This window comes from Pectinophora gossypiella, chromosome 10 (genome assembly GCF_024362695.1).
Source record: "Pectinophora gossypiella chromosome 10, ilPecGoss1.1, whole genome shotgun sequence".
NCBI lineage: Eukaryota > Metazoa > Arthropoda > Insecta > Lepidoptera > Gelechiidae > Pectinophora > Pectinophora gossypiella.
Window position 1 is genome coordinate 10382210 of NC_065413.1, and position 18677 is coordinate 10400886.

Here is an 18677-nt window from a genome sequence, read left to right on the forward strand (position 1 = left end):
TACGATCACCGCGCTTCTAATTGCCAACGGATACAATGTGATTTTTGTAAAAATTAACGAGTATCCGTTGAATATTGTATACACGAAGAACCCTTGCAATTTGATTAACGACGTGCGTGTGCACGGTAGTTTCTAATTCCACCAAAAACATTATTGTTAAAAATGGCGACCAAGTTCCCGATGACTTTATCAAGCTAAAAAAATATTGGAAGCAAATCTAATGCCCACTTTAAATGCATTTTACCATATACAAAACTTAAAATAGATATGTTTATGATTGTCAATGAAACTTTGTTAAAAATAGGTACATTTTTAAAATTATTAAAAGAAAGAATGAAAGAAGAAAGAAAAGTATTTATTTATTATTAGACTAATAGGCACCTACTTTTAAATTTGAACTTAGCAGGTTTTTAATATAAAACTCGATTTTTCATGGTGTAGTGTTGCCGTGCGCTTAGACTAGGTTAGACTAGTTTAATCATTTTTGAGAAGATTTGTGCGAGACGTAGGTACCTGGGCCGCCACACGCTGGTTCGGAATTGAAAAACAGGAACTTACGATTTTTTTGACAAAATTGAATGATTGTGTTATACTAATCGATAGAAAAAATTGATAGCAATGAAGAAGATATCGCATCGCTAACAAAAACAGTAGGATGTGCATTATCACAGGTTAATTTTCTGTATTTAATTTTCTGCATTCGAAAACCACCAGATCTTTTTATTTTTTGAACTTCGTCCATCTTTCTGCTTGCTTCTATTTCGATTTTATCGTCCAGTGAATAGACTTTTCTTATGTTTTACTTATTGTAGTCAAAAACGAATAAAACAGTCTTGTATAAGAGCAACAAATAATCTTAACTAATCTAATCTCAAAGCTTAGTATTAAAATTGCCTTAAGTATATCTAGGCAATTCATTTTTTACTTTACAAGACTAAACTGATACTTCAGTAAATCAATTTAGTATTAAGTGAGCCTTCAAATAATCTGAGTAAAGTAAAAATATACTTTTAGACTTAACAGTAGGCTGAGATAAGACTAAATAGTTTTGAGAATACTTAACTTGGTTTTGTGTATTCTAAATTATCTAAAGTAGGATTTGTTGAAAACTATATAGTATTAAAGAAGGAAAAGAATTTATGAAGTCCTAATAAGTCCTATTTGATTTGGATAAATCTCACTTTAGCTAAAGTTTAGACATATAATAATATGACTTAATCACAATTCTTGTTTGCTACTTGGGACCCCCTTTGCCCTTACTCATATCTAGCACCCCATAATCTGAATCAGTCACTACTTAACGCCTATAATTTTTGAACGGCCTATTATTATAATTGTGGACGTATTGAGTAAGATAGTAGGTGTATTATGAGGGCAGGCATTGTATACATGACAAATAATGTCAGATAATACCACGCTATCGGGTGTCTGTACCGAATTTAGCACTATGTTTCGAGCCAATTCCCAGTTGATAATAAACATGCTTCATACACATACGTAGCTATACATTTAATACATTATATCCGTGCGTTTATTGCGTTTGTCTTTTAAATTCCGTTGACGTTTTCGTGCCCATAAATAATGAATTGACTGATAAAAATGATAATTGTTTCTAATTTGATGAGAATATTTTAGTATTTATTAAATAAATTAGTAAATTATTGTTTTTGAATAGGTATCTCTATAATGAAGTAAACACGTATATATATTTAAGTTGGTGATTTTATTAAGTAAACTAAGCCAAAAAAAAAACAACAACAAAGTAATATCTCTCGCAAAGCAACCAGAAAATCACTACATACAAAATACAAACGTTTAAAATTTCAATCCTAACAATTCCCAGTGCAAGTTAACAAGGAATTTACACTAAAACTGAGTAACGATTGCAAAGTTGCAGTAGAACCGTAGTATTACGCCAGGCACTGTGTTCACGGGAATCGTGACTCTCGTGACTGAACGCAGATCTGACAAATTTACTTGTGTAATTCTTCATTATTCGACGGCAAAATAGAACGGTTTTTAACGGAATACACCTATAAATACTTAATAGATTTGATTTGATAGAACTGAGAGCGTACGGATTCTTAATGGCAGGAAAATAGTAGAAGAGGCTGTAGTTTAGAAATGCGGTAAATCCTCTAATGTCAGAAACAAGTTGTGGTATCAATACAGAGTTATAAAACACATAAAAGATGTCTACAACAAACCATTTTCACCAAAGTAAAGGCAAACTTCCTACAACAAAAAATGCGAACACACAAGCGCGGCTAAAATAACACGCATCAATCTCTTATATTAGCTCTGGGCTCTGCGGAACAACATAAAAACTTCCTGAAGTTTCCTATATTCGGCCGTAAATCTTACGTTTTTTAATAGATAAATAGGCCCTCGCACAAACGAGCAATATCGCATTATTTGGCTCTCCCTCAGGAAAGGCCCTTCTGATAAAGCCTCCTTGCCTCACACCCTCCATGCTAATGTACTACGCCAGACGGTGACAACCATTTTTTGGCCCACTTGGCTACATTATGAGGGCCATAAAGAGTATTTCAAATTATATTTTCCGTGTCCATTAAAAAAGAGATGCGGCTTTCTCTTGCCTTGTTATTAAAACAACTTTTGTTACATCCAAATTTGTTCTAATAAATTCTTTTGAAATATTTCGCTAACCGTTACGCAACGCAAAATGCAATCTTTATGACGTTTTTGATGCATGGCAAACACAGGTAGCTATTTTAACTTTTTGTCAAAAAAGGTAGTTTTGACAACAGCGATTGTTCTACATTGTTGGCCTTTTAAAAAGATACAAAGTACGAGTTCACGGTACAACCTAATAAAATGTTCAAAACTTCGAAAAAATATGCCGTCATAAACAAAGCGGTTCGGATGCAAAGTTAGATAAAAAACATCTCACACACCTGAGCTAGAAAATTGCTTTTTTCTAAGCGCCTCCAGTTTTTTACGCAACTTTCTCCGGGAATAAAAGAAGTTTCTCGGTAGAAACTTTCTTATTTTTTTTTTTCTTTTTGAACACACAAATCATACGGCGTGACGGGCCGCAAACGCGCGAAATATGGAAACCGTAAAAATATTGTGACACATCGGGAACAATTGCCTGAGCGTCTTTTGTTTTGGAGAAACTTTTTATAAACAAAACATGCTAATGCTGTTTTGGGTTTTTGGAGTTGATAGTTCAGCCATTCCCTTTAAATACGCAGATGTTGCGGATCCACCCTATCCCGAAAGCGGGGCATTACTCTAAGTTATTATCTGCGCGCATAAAACAAGCGGACCCTTATCACAACTAGTTAAAAACTAATTACCGGGGTGACACCACCTTTCCATAAATCGCGGAGCTCCTCCGAATTGCTCTGACAAAAGTTATTTTTAAGAAAAAAGCCCTTGAGGCTGCCCCGCCCCGGCCCGCGCCCTCCCCCTCCCGCGCCTGCGAGGAATTTATCACGATTTATATTCATAGCATAACAACACGAACCGTGTTTAGGATGATCCCGTTCAAATTGTAGACTACTAAATAAAACCTGTTTATCTTAAAATACTATTGACAAATTATTGCTGATTTTATGGGACAACATTATTGTTTTGTTAATTTTCTGTATTATGTATTTTAAAATTTCCTTTCCAGTGTTCCTTAACCTTAAAGCTGTTTAATATCTGTCACCTGTTTAATTTGCTTAATTTTCTGGACAAAAGTTATTTGCGTTTTCGCTCGACTGGAATTTTGATCAGCTTCAACAATTTAGAATCACAAACAAATCTTTGGCCTGGAATTTATGACCTTTCAAACGTTTACAAGTTAGGGTACCCTTGCCATATGGCGCGTTCGAGTGTTCGGAACCTCGACAGTAACTTAGAGACGGAACTACAAATCAACTGTGGTTTCTAAGCGGAAACCTTCGGTGTCGCTTCGACACAACAACTGGTTAAAGAGACATCTAATATAAGGGGTCTTCTGATAAGTAACGTAGCCACGCTTTCATGTAGAACATGTTTTGGAATCTAAAAAAAATAATTCTTGACGGTACATAAATGTTTCCGGTAACATTTGTTTCTCAATTGCGTTTATTTGTAATACTAAGTATCAATACATCGGATGGTTTACCAGTGAGACACCTTAGCATTTTATTTTATTAGTATCTCAAAGGTTCTAAATTATTTTACAAAAATGACATTCAAACTAATAGTTATTAATACTTGCAAATGAGAAGTTTTTTTTATAAATCATCATGTTTTCTTAAATTCCTTGCAAAGCCATGGGACAGTGCGACTCTAGTGGCTAGGCCTGAAGGGGTGTACTAGGGCTCGCCTGGGGGGTGGCTTCCCATAATTGATGAGGATCTTAGCGCAGCAGGGCGGCGAGGAATTATCATCCACGACGCGAAGCTACAAGCTTTCATTAATTTGTGATTAGCCCACAGTAAGAACACTTGGAGCCTCTCTCCTAATTAGATAATCAGTTTTTCCGAAAACGAGGCTTTGGGACATTTCGTTGTCTCAAAGAATTAATGTTATGTTCTTTTTGGGGGGAGATTTTGTAGACGATTTTGTTTTAAAAGTGATCGGAATAATGGATCCGGAAACAAGATTTTTTAAGCGTTTGTTATTTTTATGAGTGTCGCATTTACAAATTAGAGACAAATGATTAAGTTCGCGCTGATTTTATATACGTATTCTTCTTTTAATATCTTTACACGTCTTAGTCCTCTTTTTAGTCTTTAGTAAGGTATCATCATCATCATCAATTTAAGAGCCACGCTCTTGTCGGTGTAGCATTTTCCGAATACTCTCCATGCTACTTTTTAGGGAAAAATAGGGCAGTGGTTTCCCTCTAGTAGTAGTAGTAGTAGTAAGGTATATGTAAGTATATAACAAATACCATCATCATAAACAAACTGTAGTAAATATAAAACTATAACTCAGATGACGGCTGATGATGTCAGTGGGTACGCGATAGAATAAATAATATATTATATGTCTTCTTCTTAAGTTTATATATATTCCTTACATTTGTTCCCAGATGCATAACAAATCTAAGTCAAAGACATTTTGATAAAACGCATCAACGCATACAATTCGTTCTATCAAGTGAAACAGAAAAGGAGTCCAATACCCAAAAACTGTATTCATCCTGTAATAAATATCTCAAGCGTCGTTTACTCGGAACGAGGCAAAAACGTTATGTCCCCCATACTGTTTATTTAAAGGTGGATTTGTTGAATATTTATTCCCGTTGCACACATGTCCTGGGGGATATAAACGATCTTATGAGGAAACAAATTTATAAATGAAAACCTTCTAAGTAGCTTTAAGGGTATTTTCGCTACGAGAACCATTATTAGGTACTAGGTATTTACTGTGTTTTCTTAAAATTCTTATTATACATTAGACATTGTTTTAAGTTTACGCAGTTATTATCATAATTAAAGCACATAATAACGGGTTCTTACCGCGTTTAAATGGGGATATGAGACTCCCGATATTTCGACACTGTTGCAAGTGCCATGATCACGGGATGACTGAGTCGGGAGTCTCATATCCCCATTTAAACGCCGTAAGAACCCGTTATTATGTGCTTTAATTATACATTAGACAGCCTACAAATCTACAATATTTTTTGAAAATTATAACACGAAAAATATCGATATAGAAAAGCTGCTTTTATTTTAAGCATATTTTTTTTACAAGTGAAATAGTCTGGCGTTACACGGTAATAGTAAATGCAATGTCTATTTGAATAATAAAAAATCTACGTAGTTTTTTGACATGACAAGGAAAATCATGAAATAGATTTACTACATGATTAGCCGTCGTCGATTTCATTTGCGTAATTCAATATAATATTAAGTTTCCTTTGTTCCCCATTTTCTCATATTTCTTCTAGCAAGTGGTCTTTACTAAGAAAACCTACCAGATTAATTCTGTTAGGGTGGAGCCAATTTGTCTGATTGCTACCGATGTCAATCTATGTAACCAAACTTACCTATACGCTGGTCCAATAAATCCTGACCCTATCGTGTTTCGTCCCCATCAATAAATATTGCGCATGATCAATTCAATAAAGTTGCTGCGCAGTTGAATTATTATTTTATTTATTTAAGAAACTGTAATGGATTACTGAAGGGGCGTGCGCTTGATTCGCTTTACTTACTTTGTAACGTTATTTTTTTTTGTTTGGAATAGATAATTCAATCCTGTGAAGGTGCTTAAAAGATGCTCGTTTTGTAAAGTTAGTACCTGGATATTTGTCCATTTTTATTGCAACAACAAAAAGAAAACTGAAGAGCAATTCCCAAATGAACATTGCACTCAAAGTGACCACCAGCAGAAGCAGAGCAAAATAAAACAATGTCCCCTAAACACAAACGGGAAAGAAAACAGCAAAAAGGTACGGAACTCATAAAATAATCAAGTCTCACCTCATAGACTGTAGGGCAAATTGTTAATTAGGAAGGTTATGTAGTCGACCCTACCGGCCATTACCGTCTGCCGTACACGCCTCTTTCGGGCAAAAGTCCCAAATCTCGACACGAGGGGAAAAAATCAAACAGTAAATATCGGAAAGCAATCCGAGGTGATTCTATTACACTGAGTTAAGCAGGCTTACCTTAAGGTCTCGGGGTTGGAGCACAGATTTATTCCTGACGATCAAAAATTAAATAAAGGCGAATCAATTAAGGAGTTTTCTAGGAAATGTAAATTGTTTTAGTCTGGAGGTGCGTGCTCGGTCCGAGATTCATCTGAAGGTCTTGTGGGCAGTGGGAAGCGAGTGTCTCTATCTAGATTCTGCCAATGAAAGCTAAGCAAATGCAGTAATTTTAATTGGCTCCCCGTTTCTTTATCATTAGCACAATATACGGACCAATCTTTTCAGTTACAATATATAGGTATTAATTGTGTGTTGTAAAATATGTATTTATTTATCTTTTTCTAAATGTTAATACATCTTATATCTTAAACAATTTAGTAACATTACAATGTATATATATATTAAGTTATCTGATGGAGATATCTGATCTAATTTTACACTCCATTATTACCAAAGAAAAAAAAGGAAACACAAAAGTAAGCAAGCTTCGGTATCGTCGTCGATGGATACGGGTTAGCTCCGTCGAGATAAGCCATCACATTCAAGATATTTAAATCGATTTTCCCCAATTTTCCGTGGGAGAGCGAGTTGGGCCCGAGTCAATTTATCCGGTGTCGCTAGCGGGGCGGTGGGACTGGGCTCATTGTTCGCCAAATGAAGTACGCTCCAAGCTTTACAGGATCGTTACACTGCTTCCGCCGCCGAAAATTTGAATATGTTACATCAATCGCATTAAAATTACTTAACAAAAGAAATATATAAGGAAATTGCCACAGGTGTCAACATTTGGTGCGGTTACCCTTAATTTTATTTAAGTAAGGAAACATTATGTTTTTGATGATGCTTTAAAAGTATTTTTTGTTGTTCTTTCTGCATGGGTATGAGATATAATTACATATTCACAACCATTGGGGTATATATATGCATATACATATTAATATATAAGTAAGTGAAATGAAACGGATGAAACGGAGTCTAAAAATGATCTCGGATAAAATAGCTTCGACTTAACGTTTCGAGATACCTACACAATATCGTCAACCCTTCAACTTATCCTTCCATAAAGTTATTTCGCTTATTTCCCTCAAGCGGAACGTATTAAATTCGGTTGCTATTTAAAACATTCGCCCCGTCTGTTTACATAGATCAGATACGTACAACAAAGGATTTTGTAATTAAGAAAGATATTTTAAGTTGGTGGCAGCTTGAGTTTATGTAGCCGAAATGAATTTACTGGATTGGGGTGTTTTCAGTTTCGTTCAAGTTGGTTAGGATGCAATTTAGCGAATTTGCCCTTCAAAATTATTGCTTGAAAGACGTATGAAAACGGCTCCTGAAATGTACAGAATACGATCGATTTAGGTAGGTATATAATTACTGTTACAGTACTAGTATGTATGTAGTCTAAACATTTGATTACTCCATGTATCATGACATGTTTTAGAGGCTCTACCAAGACGTGTAGATTCAAGTAACTGTGTATTCATGTATTGTGTATTTAACTAAAAACCCGCCCGTCATTGCATGATTGTTTATTTACGTATGCATTGAAAATTTTACTGTGAGAGGCAACACTTCCTATTGGCCGTAACAATATCCACCTCCAGCCCTGAGCCCGTAAAACACGCAAAGCAATATTTCGAATGGCCAACAAAAATAAATTTCCGAATCCGACCCCAATTTAGGAGTGCATTATTTTCGCTTTCACAGACATCCGATACAATTAAAATCTTCTTTAATTAAGGGACGACGATGAATCATTTGCACGTGGCGCACTGAGTTTTCCACTCATATAACATTCGCCTTAAGGGCGAAACGGCTTAGCGTGTTCCTTGTTTAGTCGAAAAGGGACTTTGTACGGTTGATCGTAGAGTGTGTATTTGTTTCGGCGTATCGGGGATTTAAGGCGCAGTTGCGCGAGCGTTTGGGGTATCTCTTTTCACTTTATCAGAGTGTCTCCGTTATTTACTCGCACGTGAGGGATGCTAGTAATAAATAGGTGCGCACAAACATATTTGACGTTTACAAATACCTCCCAAATTGGTTTCCTTGGCGTGACTGGCCGTTATTACGAGGTTGTTTACTTATTGCCCCTGACAGTAGCGACCTCACGATTTTCGGTGACGCTTGTCGATTATGACGCAATAACGTCTTGGGGATTGTCGGTCACTAATTGTGTAAGCGACAAGTTACTATTATGGCTTTATAACACTTGTAGTAGACTCACAGATAACGTTAGAATATTACATGCCTTTTCCACTGAATTAGTCATTGAACGTTTAAAAGCAAACATGATGACACATAACTAAATTTGAAAATCGAACAGCTAATAAAGATATACTTAGTTTAATCATAATAATCATGACACTTGAAAATTATCCTCCAATAAACATAATAATTAATAAAATCTCCTTGCTGTTGCTGCTGAACCTAAACATACGCCCTATATACGTCCCACTGCTGGGCACAGGCCTCCCCTCAATCAACCAGAGGGGGTATGGTACAGTAACCCCTTATGTTAAGGCTGCAGTCTCCTCAAAATTGGGTTATGGCGAGTTTTTGGTGATTAATATTTTCCTTTTTTTAAGCAATTTTAACTTACAAACCAACATTTGTGACAATTATTTGTTGTTTGTTTTAGATAGATATTGGCCCCGATTCCTGCAGACACCGCCTAATTTTATTTTAAGTTATATCCGTCATTTTCATATCCGTCGAAAAGGAAAGGGACGGATGATTCACAGCTTTTAATTTTAGGAAGAATGAGTAAATGAATGAATAACCCGGGCGAATCAAAAAGGTATGTCGCTGGTATGCAATCCGTTTGACGTGCTGTCTACTTACCTGTGTCGGGTTATTGACTGATGTAAAATTTTTAGACGGTTGTTTTAGATTTGTCCTTAAAATTGACGCGTGTTCCATAAATTTTATGCCTGTCGATTACCCGTCCTTTTCCTTTTCGGCGGATAAGAAAATGACAGATATAACTTAAAATAAAATTAGATGGTATTTACAGGAATTAGCACCATTTTATACTTAATCACAATCAAAGAACAGATAATCTAAAAAAAAGTAACTCTTGTTACATTTTGCGCCTAATTTTTCTAGAATTGACTGAAACTTAAACTTTTGACAGCGCGATGCGGACAAATTTTGGTCTGCTTTCAATTTAAATCGTCTCATAAAATCTTAACTCGTTAGTTCATTCATAGAACCCGTTAGAAGAATTAATTGCTTGCGCATGCGCCAGAACTTGGCCATGACATCGTATATAAATATAGTGGAAGTATTATACAATGTTATAAATAGTAACATTAAAACATCGGATGTTTCTACAGGTATAAGTAGGTATTTGTTAGTGAAGGATCCCTTTTATAGATAACGCGCAATGGGTTGTAAAACTATCGACTTGTGTGTTAGATATGTATCCGTTATCGATGTATGTAGGTACTATTACTTTTATACATATACCTCTTTACCAATAAAAAAAAACAAGCGGTAAACCTAAACCAAACCAATATCAAGCAAAGTTCAATCGAATTATTTGATAATTGGATTCCATTGTGCTTGGCTATCATATACACACGTTCATCGCCTTTTTATTTTTTACTGGTAAACAAGTAGGTACTGGTCAACCTTATGAAGTAAACGAAACAGGAAAAGTTTCTTTTACTTACCCACCTTTTATTAATAGATGTACCCAACAACATAATGTAGATGTAGATTACATGTTGGCATGAATTTATGAATTTGATGAATACGCGAGTACGCGAAATTGACTGATTGATTGATTGAATTGTTTTTGTTCTAGAATAAAAAGTAGTTACAAAGATGCGATAAAGTGTATTGGGAGACTAGGAGGCACATTAGTATTAATAAATGCCTACATAATACATATAAGTACCTACTAGTACGGTAGTCGGCAGTAGAAGTTCCCAAAACGCAGTGTTCGAAATACGAAATTTGGTGGCAAAAAATAGATCATCGGACAAACGAGGTGCGAGTCGCAATTCGGCCATTCCGGTCGTCCGTCGGGAGTTGTAATTCAAGTGACAAATATCGAAAGCTACAATTCATATTTTTGCTATCTCTGCACAGTGGCGCCATCTGCGCCTCTCGCCATTGGTTCTCCATCAGGCCCACATGATCTATTTTTGTACGAAATAAATGGGAATAAAACATTTTTCCTCCGGGAAATGTTTTATAAGCACCTCTATTTTTAGGGTCGCTACGTGACGTGTTACTTTAGGGTGGGCTGTGGTTTCGTAAATAGGTAAATGCATAAAAAATGCAACCCTCATTGCATTAGGTGTCGCCCTGAACATCGCTCCTGCATTTATTTTCGTTCTAATAAATCGTGGAGGGTTTGAGGACATTTCGTCGTCGTAATCGTACGTAATGTCGATTAGTATAATCTTGGAACTCGCAACTGTTTCGACTGAAGATTATATACCTCTATTTGTACAGAATAATAATATCAACATGAATTTTAAAATGGCAATGTCATCGAAAAATAGTGCTGTACCGACGCGGGCATTATCGAGATCGGAAATTTCACGTGGCCATATAATTTTAAGCTCGTAAAGCCTGAACAATAATTCACTGGGAGCATTTGCGGAAAATGCATTTTATTGTTAAAACGTGAATTTTATTTATCGTCGACAGCAAGGGGTGGGGGTGGGTGATTTGCAGTAGCGGCGCATCGAACCACCCTTTGGCACGGATTATTTATACTAAAGGTAATTTTCCCGGTTCATTATTGGGAAATGCAACATTTGTGTATTTCATGTGATATCATTTGCAGTTCATTAACAGTAAACTACCAGTACATTATGGGCGAGCGTTTGACCCGACTGCCTACCAACTTATACTTTACCTATTTTCAAATTACGAGGATAATTTTAGATCAATTTCTAAATATCCCTATAGGGAGGTATTTCACCTCGTTGGATTAGCCGCACTATTTCACTTTCTCACATAATATCTTGTACCTTCAGTATCCGGCCTATTATATTCATTTCATTTTCTAAAACATCATCATCACACTTTCATCTTCAAGCCAGAGGTTCGGATCACGACCTGCGAACAAAAAACACTAACATTAACCACGAACCGCAATCAAATTACCCGATCAATTTAAAAAGCGTTTTAACACGGTATAACTCATACATTTTCTCAGTTACTTTATTTTGTAGCATAGTACGCCCCAGGCACTCCTTCCGGCTCGATCGATACTTCCAACAGTATTTTAGAGTTCATATATTTTCGTCTCGGCAATCTGGAAAAATAAATAAAGTAAATCAAGTTATATAACAATTGAAGTGGTTTGTTAGCACTATTGGCCACGAGTTGTGTACATTTGATAAAGATCTTTATACAACTGCGTTAATATGAATGGACGTAGCGTGCGAATATCATGGTATACACTTATAATGAAACCTCCTGAGACAACAGATTTAAAGTTAGTTTTCCTATAGGAAATTATAATGTAAATAATTGGTAGTATGCTGCAGTTTTTTTTCAAAGACCGAGGTGTAAATTACGTCATTACTATAGTCAAAGTGGGCTATCACACTTTGAACAAAATCATTGCCATTCGGCAATCTTTTAAAGCAACAAAACTTGCAAATTCACTTGATTGTACGAAGAGCGCGCGCCCGATATCTTTATAATTTTGTGTGCGTAACAACTTTTCTGATCATCACGTTGGCGTTTATCTCCGTATTTTCTCTCGATAACTGTGGACAGAGTATCTTAGCTATCCCTTAGGGGTATAATAAAGCTTCTTTCTCATCATGCTAGTAGCCTAGCACGCGTTAAGGCGGTCCTTCCGTAGCGATAGCCATCGAGCCGCCGCACTACCACCGATCTCACCGCCTTAACCGTTGTACACTGTCTAATTGCAAATTCTGCAAAATTTATCACCTTTTGATTGTGGGTGTTGAGTTTAAAAGTACTTACAGCAATGATATGTGTTCTTTTGTTCTTTATTTGCATGTAGGAGTTATGTGTGAACACATAAGTTAGCTCTTACACCAGTTCAAATTCAAAAGAATTTTAAATGCAGTAGGAAACAAATGTGCATCCTATATATCTTCTGTAAGTGTACCTTTATCCCCAATCCGATAAATAGAGTCTATTCGAAACCCTCAAAAAGGAAAGCACCGACAAACTCTTTTAAAAGCTATTTAGCTCCAATCCCTAGATAGCGTCTACCGCAACGTCCCGCTCGGTTTTTTCCCCGCTGAAAAGCCAATTTGGAATGAATCACTGTAACAGTGGCGAGCATCTGTGCTAATTTACCTACGGGCGGACAGTCTAATGCGACTCGTTGGCTCGTAAATATGGAATCGCGACCGAGCACCGAATATCGAAAGCCGGCATTAGTCGGATACAGCTAATACACATGGGGGTACGTGCGATAAATTATCACGCGTTCATTTGGGCTTCGATGTTTAATCTGTCTGTAGATACCGTATCGCTGCCGGCTATTTTCAGTGCGGGATCGGGAGAATCGTTTGTTATAGACACACCTACTGAGCGGTCAGAAATAGACAGTGAATTCGCCGTCGAAGCGCTGTCCAGACGATTTTGCCGTCATCGACGGAACACGTCGTAAAGAATATTCGCGGTTCATTCGCGTTGGTTATTTCATCATCGACCCATTTATACGTGTCGGTGTGAATTGAAATAATATACCTAGATCGAATCGCAATATGTCCAAATTATCTTTATACATCAATGGTCCAAATACTAAAAGATGTAAAAGAACATTCAAAGTGGCTCGATAGAAATGATTAGTGTAGATAATACTTTTCGGTATTTTGCCCATAAAAGCAATACTCAAAACACACAAAATCTTAAACTCTAAATCGCAGTCGTACAAGTAGGTACATATCTATATGAAACCTCATTTCACTTCCTATATCCGCAACGACTTACATTTGCAAATTCGGCTGTAACAATCGCGTCTATTTCAATGCGTATATCGATATGTATCGCCACATATCGACATGTATCGACCTATATTGACATATAGCTGTAGACATTGTATCGTTCGCCACTGTTCGTGTCTACGGCTGATGTAGAGCTACGTTTGCAATTCGTCCGTCAATTGTTTATGTGTGCCTGTCTTGCATGTGTTTGTCTATGTAGATTTGTTCATAATACATTTTACACGTGTGCTTTTAACATATTTACTCATATTGATATATTGTTGTTAATGGTCAATAAAGGTAGCATTTATTTTTTAAAGTTGTTAACATGACTTTAAAACTAATTTATATTTCTTATCTATTGTTGCAGGTATTTACGAAAGTAAACATTTTATTTTCTACAATCAACAAAATAACATACTGTAAGTAAAACCTAATAGAAAGACACTTTATCGCGGCAACTTTATCGGGCCCGTTGATATGCAATAATGGTACCAATGTATCAAAGTAGCTATCTGAGTTAAACGCAATTTGAAGTATGGCGGGCTCTTAAGACTCCCCCCAAAAACTGTGGGGTGGGGAGGGGCGCCTTATCGCGGAACTGCAGGCAAGGCCCCGTTTACCTTAAGATCTTTAATATTAAATAATATACTACAGTTAAAGCCGCCTGAACGTACTGTCTGGGCCATGCTTTATCGCTGTGACATCGCGGCTCTTGCTTTTATCGATTTTCGCTGTTCGTTTATGGACAGACGATTTGTTATAACTCAGAGTGTGTGTTTTGTGATAGAAATCTCATGTGTTTAAGTGCTATAACTCACTAAGACACCAAGGTGAAAGACACTAGACAGTAAGACTTACTTAACCTGCTTTAACCTACCTACTTACTTAATTCTTGATTTTTATAATTGTAAAAGGGTAAATAACTTAGCCACTATTAGGTGGAGACTTGTAATTAGCCTTTAGTTATTGTCTGGTTATTATGTTAAAAAATGTATATGGCCGTAAGTCTTCCTCAAAATAAATAAATAAGGTTGCTTATAAGTTGTAGAATTTTTGTACGTATATTTCGATATTATAATACTTCAAGTAAAACCAAAATGCATAGGTAGGTATTATGCTGTTTATATGTACAATAAAAGTAAGCGGCACTAAACGAATAGGTATTGGAAATTTAAACCACATGACATCAATGCTTACTTGTTTAGAACACATCTAGATATATTTATAAGTGTTGAGAATACAAACTGCTCAAAACACTTCGTCATCTAAATACAATCAAATATATAGTTCATTCAAACACTCGACATATACAACCGAATATATATTAAGATCTAGAACCTAACCTCATGTATCTTGTGGTAGCATGCGGCATGCAACCTGCGTGCACGACGGGGAATGAAGACGTTAAATAATTTAATCGGATGCCGGGATGGTTTATGTACGCATGTACCAGTGTGGAATGTGCAAACTTGTTCCTTCGCTAACTGAACTTGGTAATAGAAGCTTCAGAACTTAGAGTAGGAGGTTCTATCTGATAGGTTGGCTTTGTCATCGCTGTGAATTACTCTTGGAGTCTAAAAAGACCACATTGACACACATCATCTAAAAAAGGCAGCAGTTTAATATTTGCGCATATAACAGTAAGTGCGTAATGTAAACAAATGTCAAATAGCAATATTGCTTTTTGAGATGAATTGCTTCAATGTGGTCTTAGAGTAGTTGACATGTGTTACTGTATTAGTGTACATGATGATTTTCAGAGAGGTTAATACATACCTACCTACTTTTCAAACAGTTGAGCATACCTACAGTTCTACAAATGAGTACTTAAAACCGCTGGATTTAACCGAGACCAACACCTACAGTGCCGTAACTACATAAACGAATAAAATATAGAGTATACTGTCAGAAATATACTATATTTCCATGATACGACCTTTTCGCCGAACCTACTTCGAGATCGGGTAAGGAACGGGCATTGAGTCATTAGAAAACAATATGGCCGGTCGTCCATAGATCAGCGCCTACGCGCCGTCACCACGAACCCTGCTTGGTTTATGTAGACCCTACAGACGGCACCAAGTAGGTTATACTAACTTGGGTTTTGTTTTGTGACTTGATAAAGTACCTAATAACAATGGTAAGTCTTGAAATTGAAGACTAGTTCGGTCTGGTTTGAAGACAAGTGACGTCATAATCGTAACAAGTAGATCAATATGAAGCAGTTTTTATTATTATTTTCGAAAATTCCTATATACATTTTTATGCTCTATGAAATAAGGTACCCTACAATTACCTATATGAAACAATTACTGAGGTTAGGTTAGAAGAAGTTAGAAGAATATGGTCGTAAGGCCCAAATGCCTTTTAAAATCCAAATCCCATTGTTTAACTATTGTGTCTGGAAATCCGGGCCTTACGAGGATATGACAGTAAAATGAACATTACTAACATATTTTATAAGTATCCGTTATAAATGTGGATGTAATAATATCTGAATAAATAAAAATTATTATTACTATTAAAATATCTATTAATAACTTCACCATGTTTATTTATGTATACTTACTCCAGAGACCACTCTCATCAAACATGTACCGTACCAAGCAAATTGTGATTAAAGTTAAACGCCACTCTAAAACCAAGACGCATATTAGCAAAATCAAGACAAATGCGCTCAGTATAACACAATTAAATGTCTTAACCGCAATGTATGGCTGTTAGTAAATACACGACCCCAGCACATGACAAATTATTAGGCAGGGAGAAATCTTAACTAATTTAACTAATGGACTAATAAAGTATAATAACTGATATATTGGCACAATAAGGACGGCACTGTTAGGGTAAGAAAGTGGAACATTTTTAAATGAGATAGGTAGTAAATACAATATAAAACTACAGTATTTGCCATTAGTGGCGCAACTTCATTTTCTTTTACACGACTGGCAAAAATATATACAACTTTAAAAACTTAATTAAGCACGTTTACATAGTTATACAATACCCACATGAATAGGTATCTAATAACAAAATAATAGATTCGGTCATTTCTGTAATAATTAATTAATAATGGTAAATAATAATAGTAAATATTTAAAAAAATAAAAAGGAACAGATCGACTGACTGATCGATCAAAACACTTTCTACATAATAATATTATAATATTTATATAAATTATTAAAATCTATAATTTATTTAGTCTGTATTATATATCAAAGTAATTAACTACATAAAGTCATCTGTACCAACAATACCTTCTACCATAATAACATTGTATCAGAAATTGAATTTTGCCAATATTTTAGATGAGTTCAAACCCCAGGCCTTCCATCAAGCCCACTGAACCAAACAGACACGCGACCACACGAGATATACGAGTCTCATGTGGAAAATTAATTAACTTTACTGTATTCAATACTGTATTTACCGAAGCTCAAATGTATTTGTATTTATTGGGTGGCTATGTATTTTCATATGATTACAAATGTAGTCTGGGTATTTTCGGATTGAGATTAGGCATGTTGATCAATTTCGTATTCATTAAGTAATTAACTATTATGCATTATGTAGGTAAGTATTACAATTATTAATTTTTTTATAGGTATCTGAATAAAAAAATAAATAGAGAAATATAATAATTATAAATATATACTTCATTATCACTAATTTAAGAGCCACGCTTGTCAGTGTAGCATTCTCCATGCTATTTTTTAGGGAAAAATAGGGCGTTGGTTTCCCACTTGCCTTTCGCCTCGCAGTACTCTGCCTGACTCGAGTGGGATGGCGCCCAGCGTAGTCTATGACAAAGCCGTACTAGGACTCCTGTCCTCTGCCTCTGAATAGTACTGACAGAAACTACACCGACAGTTGTTGATATATACTTAAACTACGATAAATATCACATACAAACTGGTTACGAACATATTTACCGAACAAGTATAAATATTAAAGAGTAGGTGCTTACTATTTTTCATCATCACTAATTTAAGAGCCACGCTCTTGTCGGTGTAGTATTCTCCATTCTTGTCTATCAAATACTAATTCTTTCACTTCTTTATAGGACACGACGTTCGCCTTCTCTTATCCCGACTAAAATTGTAAACTACAAATTAAAATTACCCGTTCCGGTATCAAATCCTAACACAATTTAACACCTGATCACCCCGGGAAACTCACAGCTTATTATACAGCAATAAACAAAACCTTCGTATTGTAGATCGGGGGAGTGAGGGGACCACCCTCTACAAAATTATGTACGACGTCCTGGGAGTAATATATCAGAGAGGACGTGCCCGACTCCTCAGCCAGGGTATTACAGGGAGGACCGGTAGAATGCTTAAGAACCCCAGTGACACCCCATTAAAACACAAGTCCACCACTTTTGGGTCGACGTTTTAATTTGGATCCGGAACGAGTGGGACTGCGGATTGTTGCAACTTGCAATGGAGTCGCGATGTCCAAAAGTATATTTTAACGCAAGGTACTTAATACATTGTAGATAACAATATGTGACTGATTTTTATATTTCTTTAAGAAAAACAAATAAATTGCCTACGTACTGCATAAATAAATATAAACAACAACCTTGGCCCTTGGTACAGGCATTTAATGACATCGTAACGAAAACATTGAGGGATGATTCAGACCATGATTTTGATTATTTTCCGTTCCATACTTTTGCGACGGAAAATTCCACTTGATATCAACTTAGAATCATGGGCTTGAATCATCCCTCAAAGTTTTCGTTACGGTGTCACTCATCATCATCATCATCAGCCCATTAACGTCCCCACTGCTGGGGCACGGGCCTTCCCTATGGATGGATAGGGAGATCGGGCCTTAAACCATCACGCGGGCCCAGTGCGGATTGATCGTTATTAACGACTGCTAATGCAGCCGGGACCAACTGCTTAACGTGCCTTCCGAAGCACGGAGGAGCTCGAGATGAAAATTTTTTTTTTTGTGGTCACCCATCCTATGACCGGCCTTTGCCGAAGTTGCTTAACTTCAACAATCGCAGACCGAGCGCATTAACCGCTGCGCCGCGCCACCGAGCTCCACTACTAACACGAGCACGGTGTCACTAACAGCCTTTATATAATTATATTTATTTATTTTAAAAAGTTCACGT

The 18677-nt window shown here is 36.2% G+C and overlaps 1 protein-coding gene across 3 annotated transcripts in view; it reads left to right on the top strand.

Moving 5' to 3' along the window:
• The window catches only part of LOC126370120 (homeotic protein ultrabithorax), a 269283-nt gene that overhangs the window by 159621 nt on the left and 90985 nt on the right, over positions 1–18677 (top strand). Inside the window, exon 2 of one of the 3 annotated variants that reach the window (XM_050014865.1) lies at positions 13910–13921. The exons of the other annotated variants lie outside the window; for them this stretch is intronic. Within the exon in view, the coding sequence (XP_049870822.1) occupies positions 13910–13921 (12 nt within the window). The remainder of the gene's footprint in view (positions 1–13909; positions 13922–18677) is intronic. 3 annotated transcript variants of the gene reach the window in all.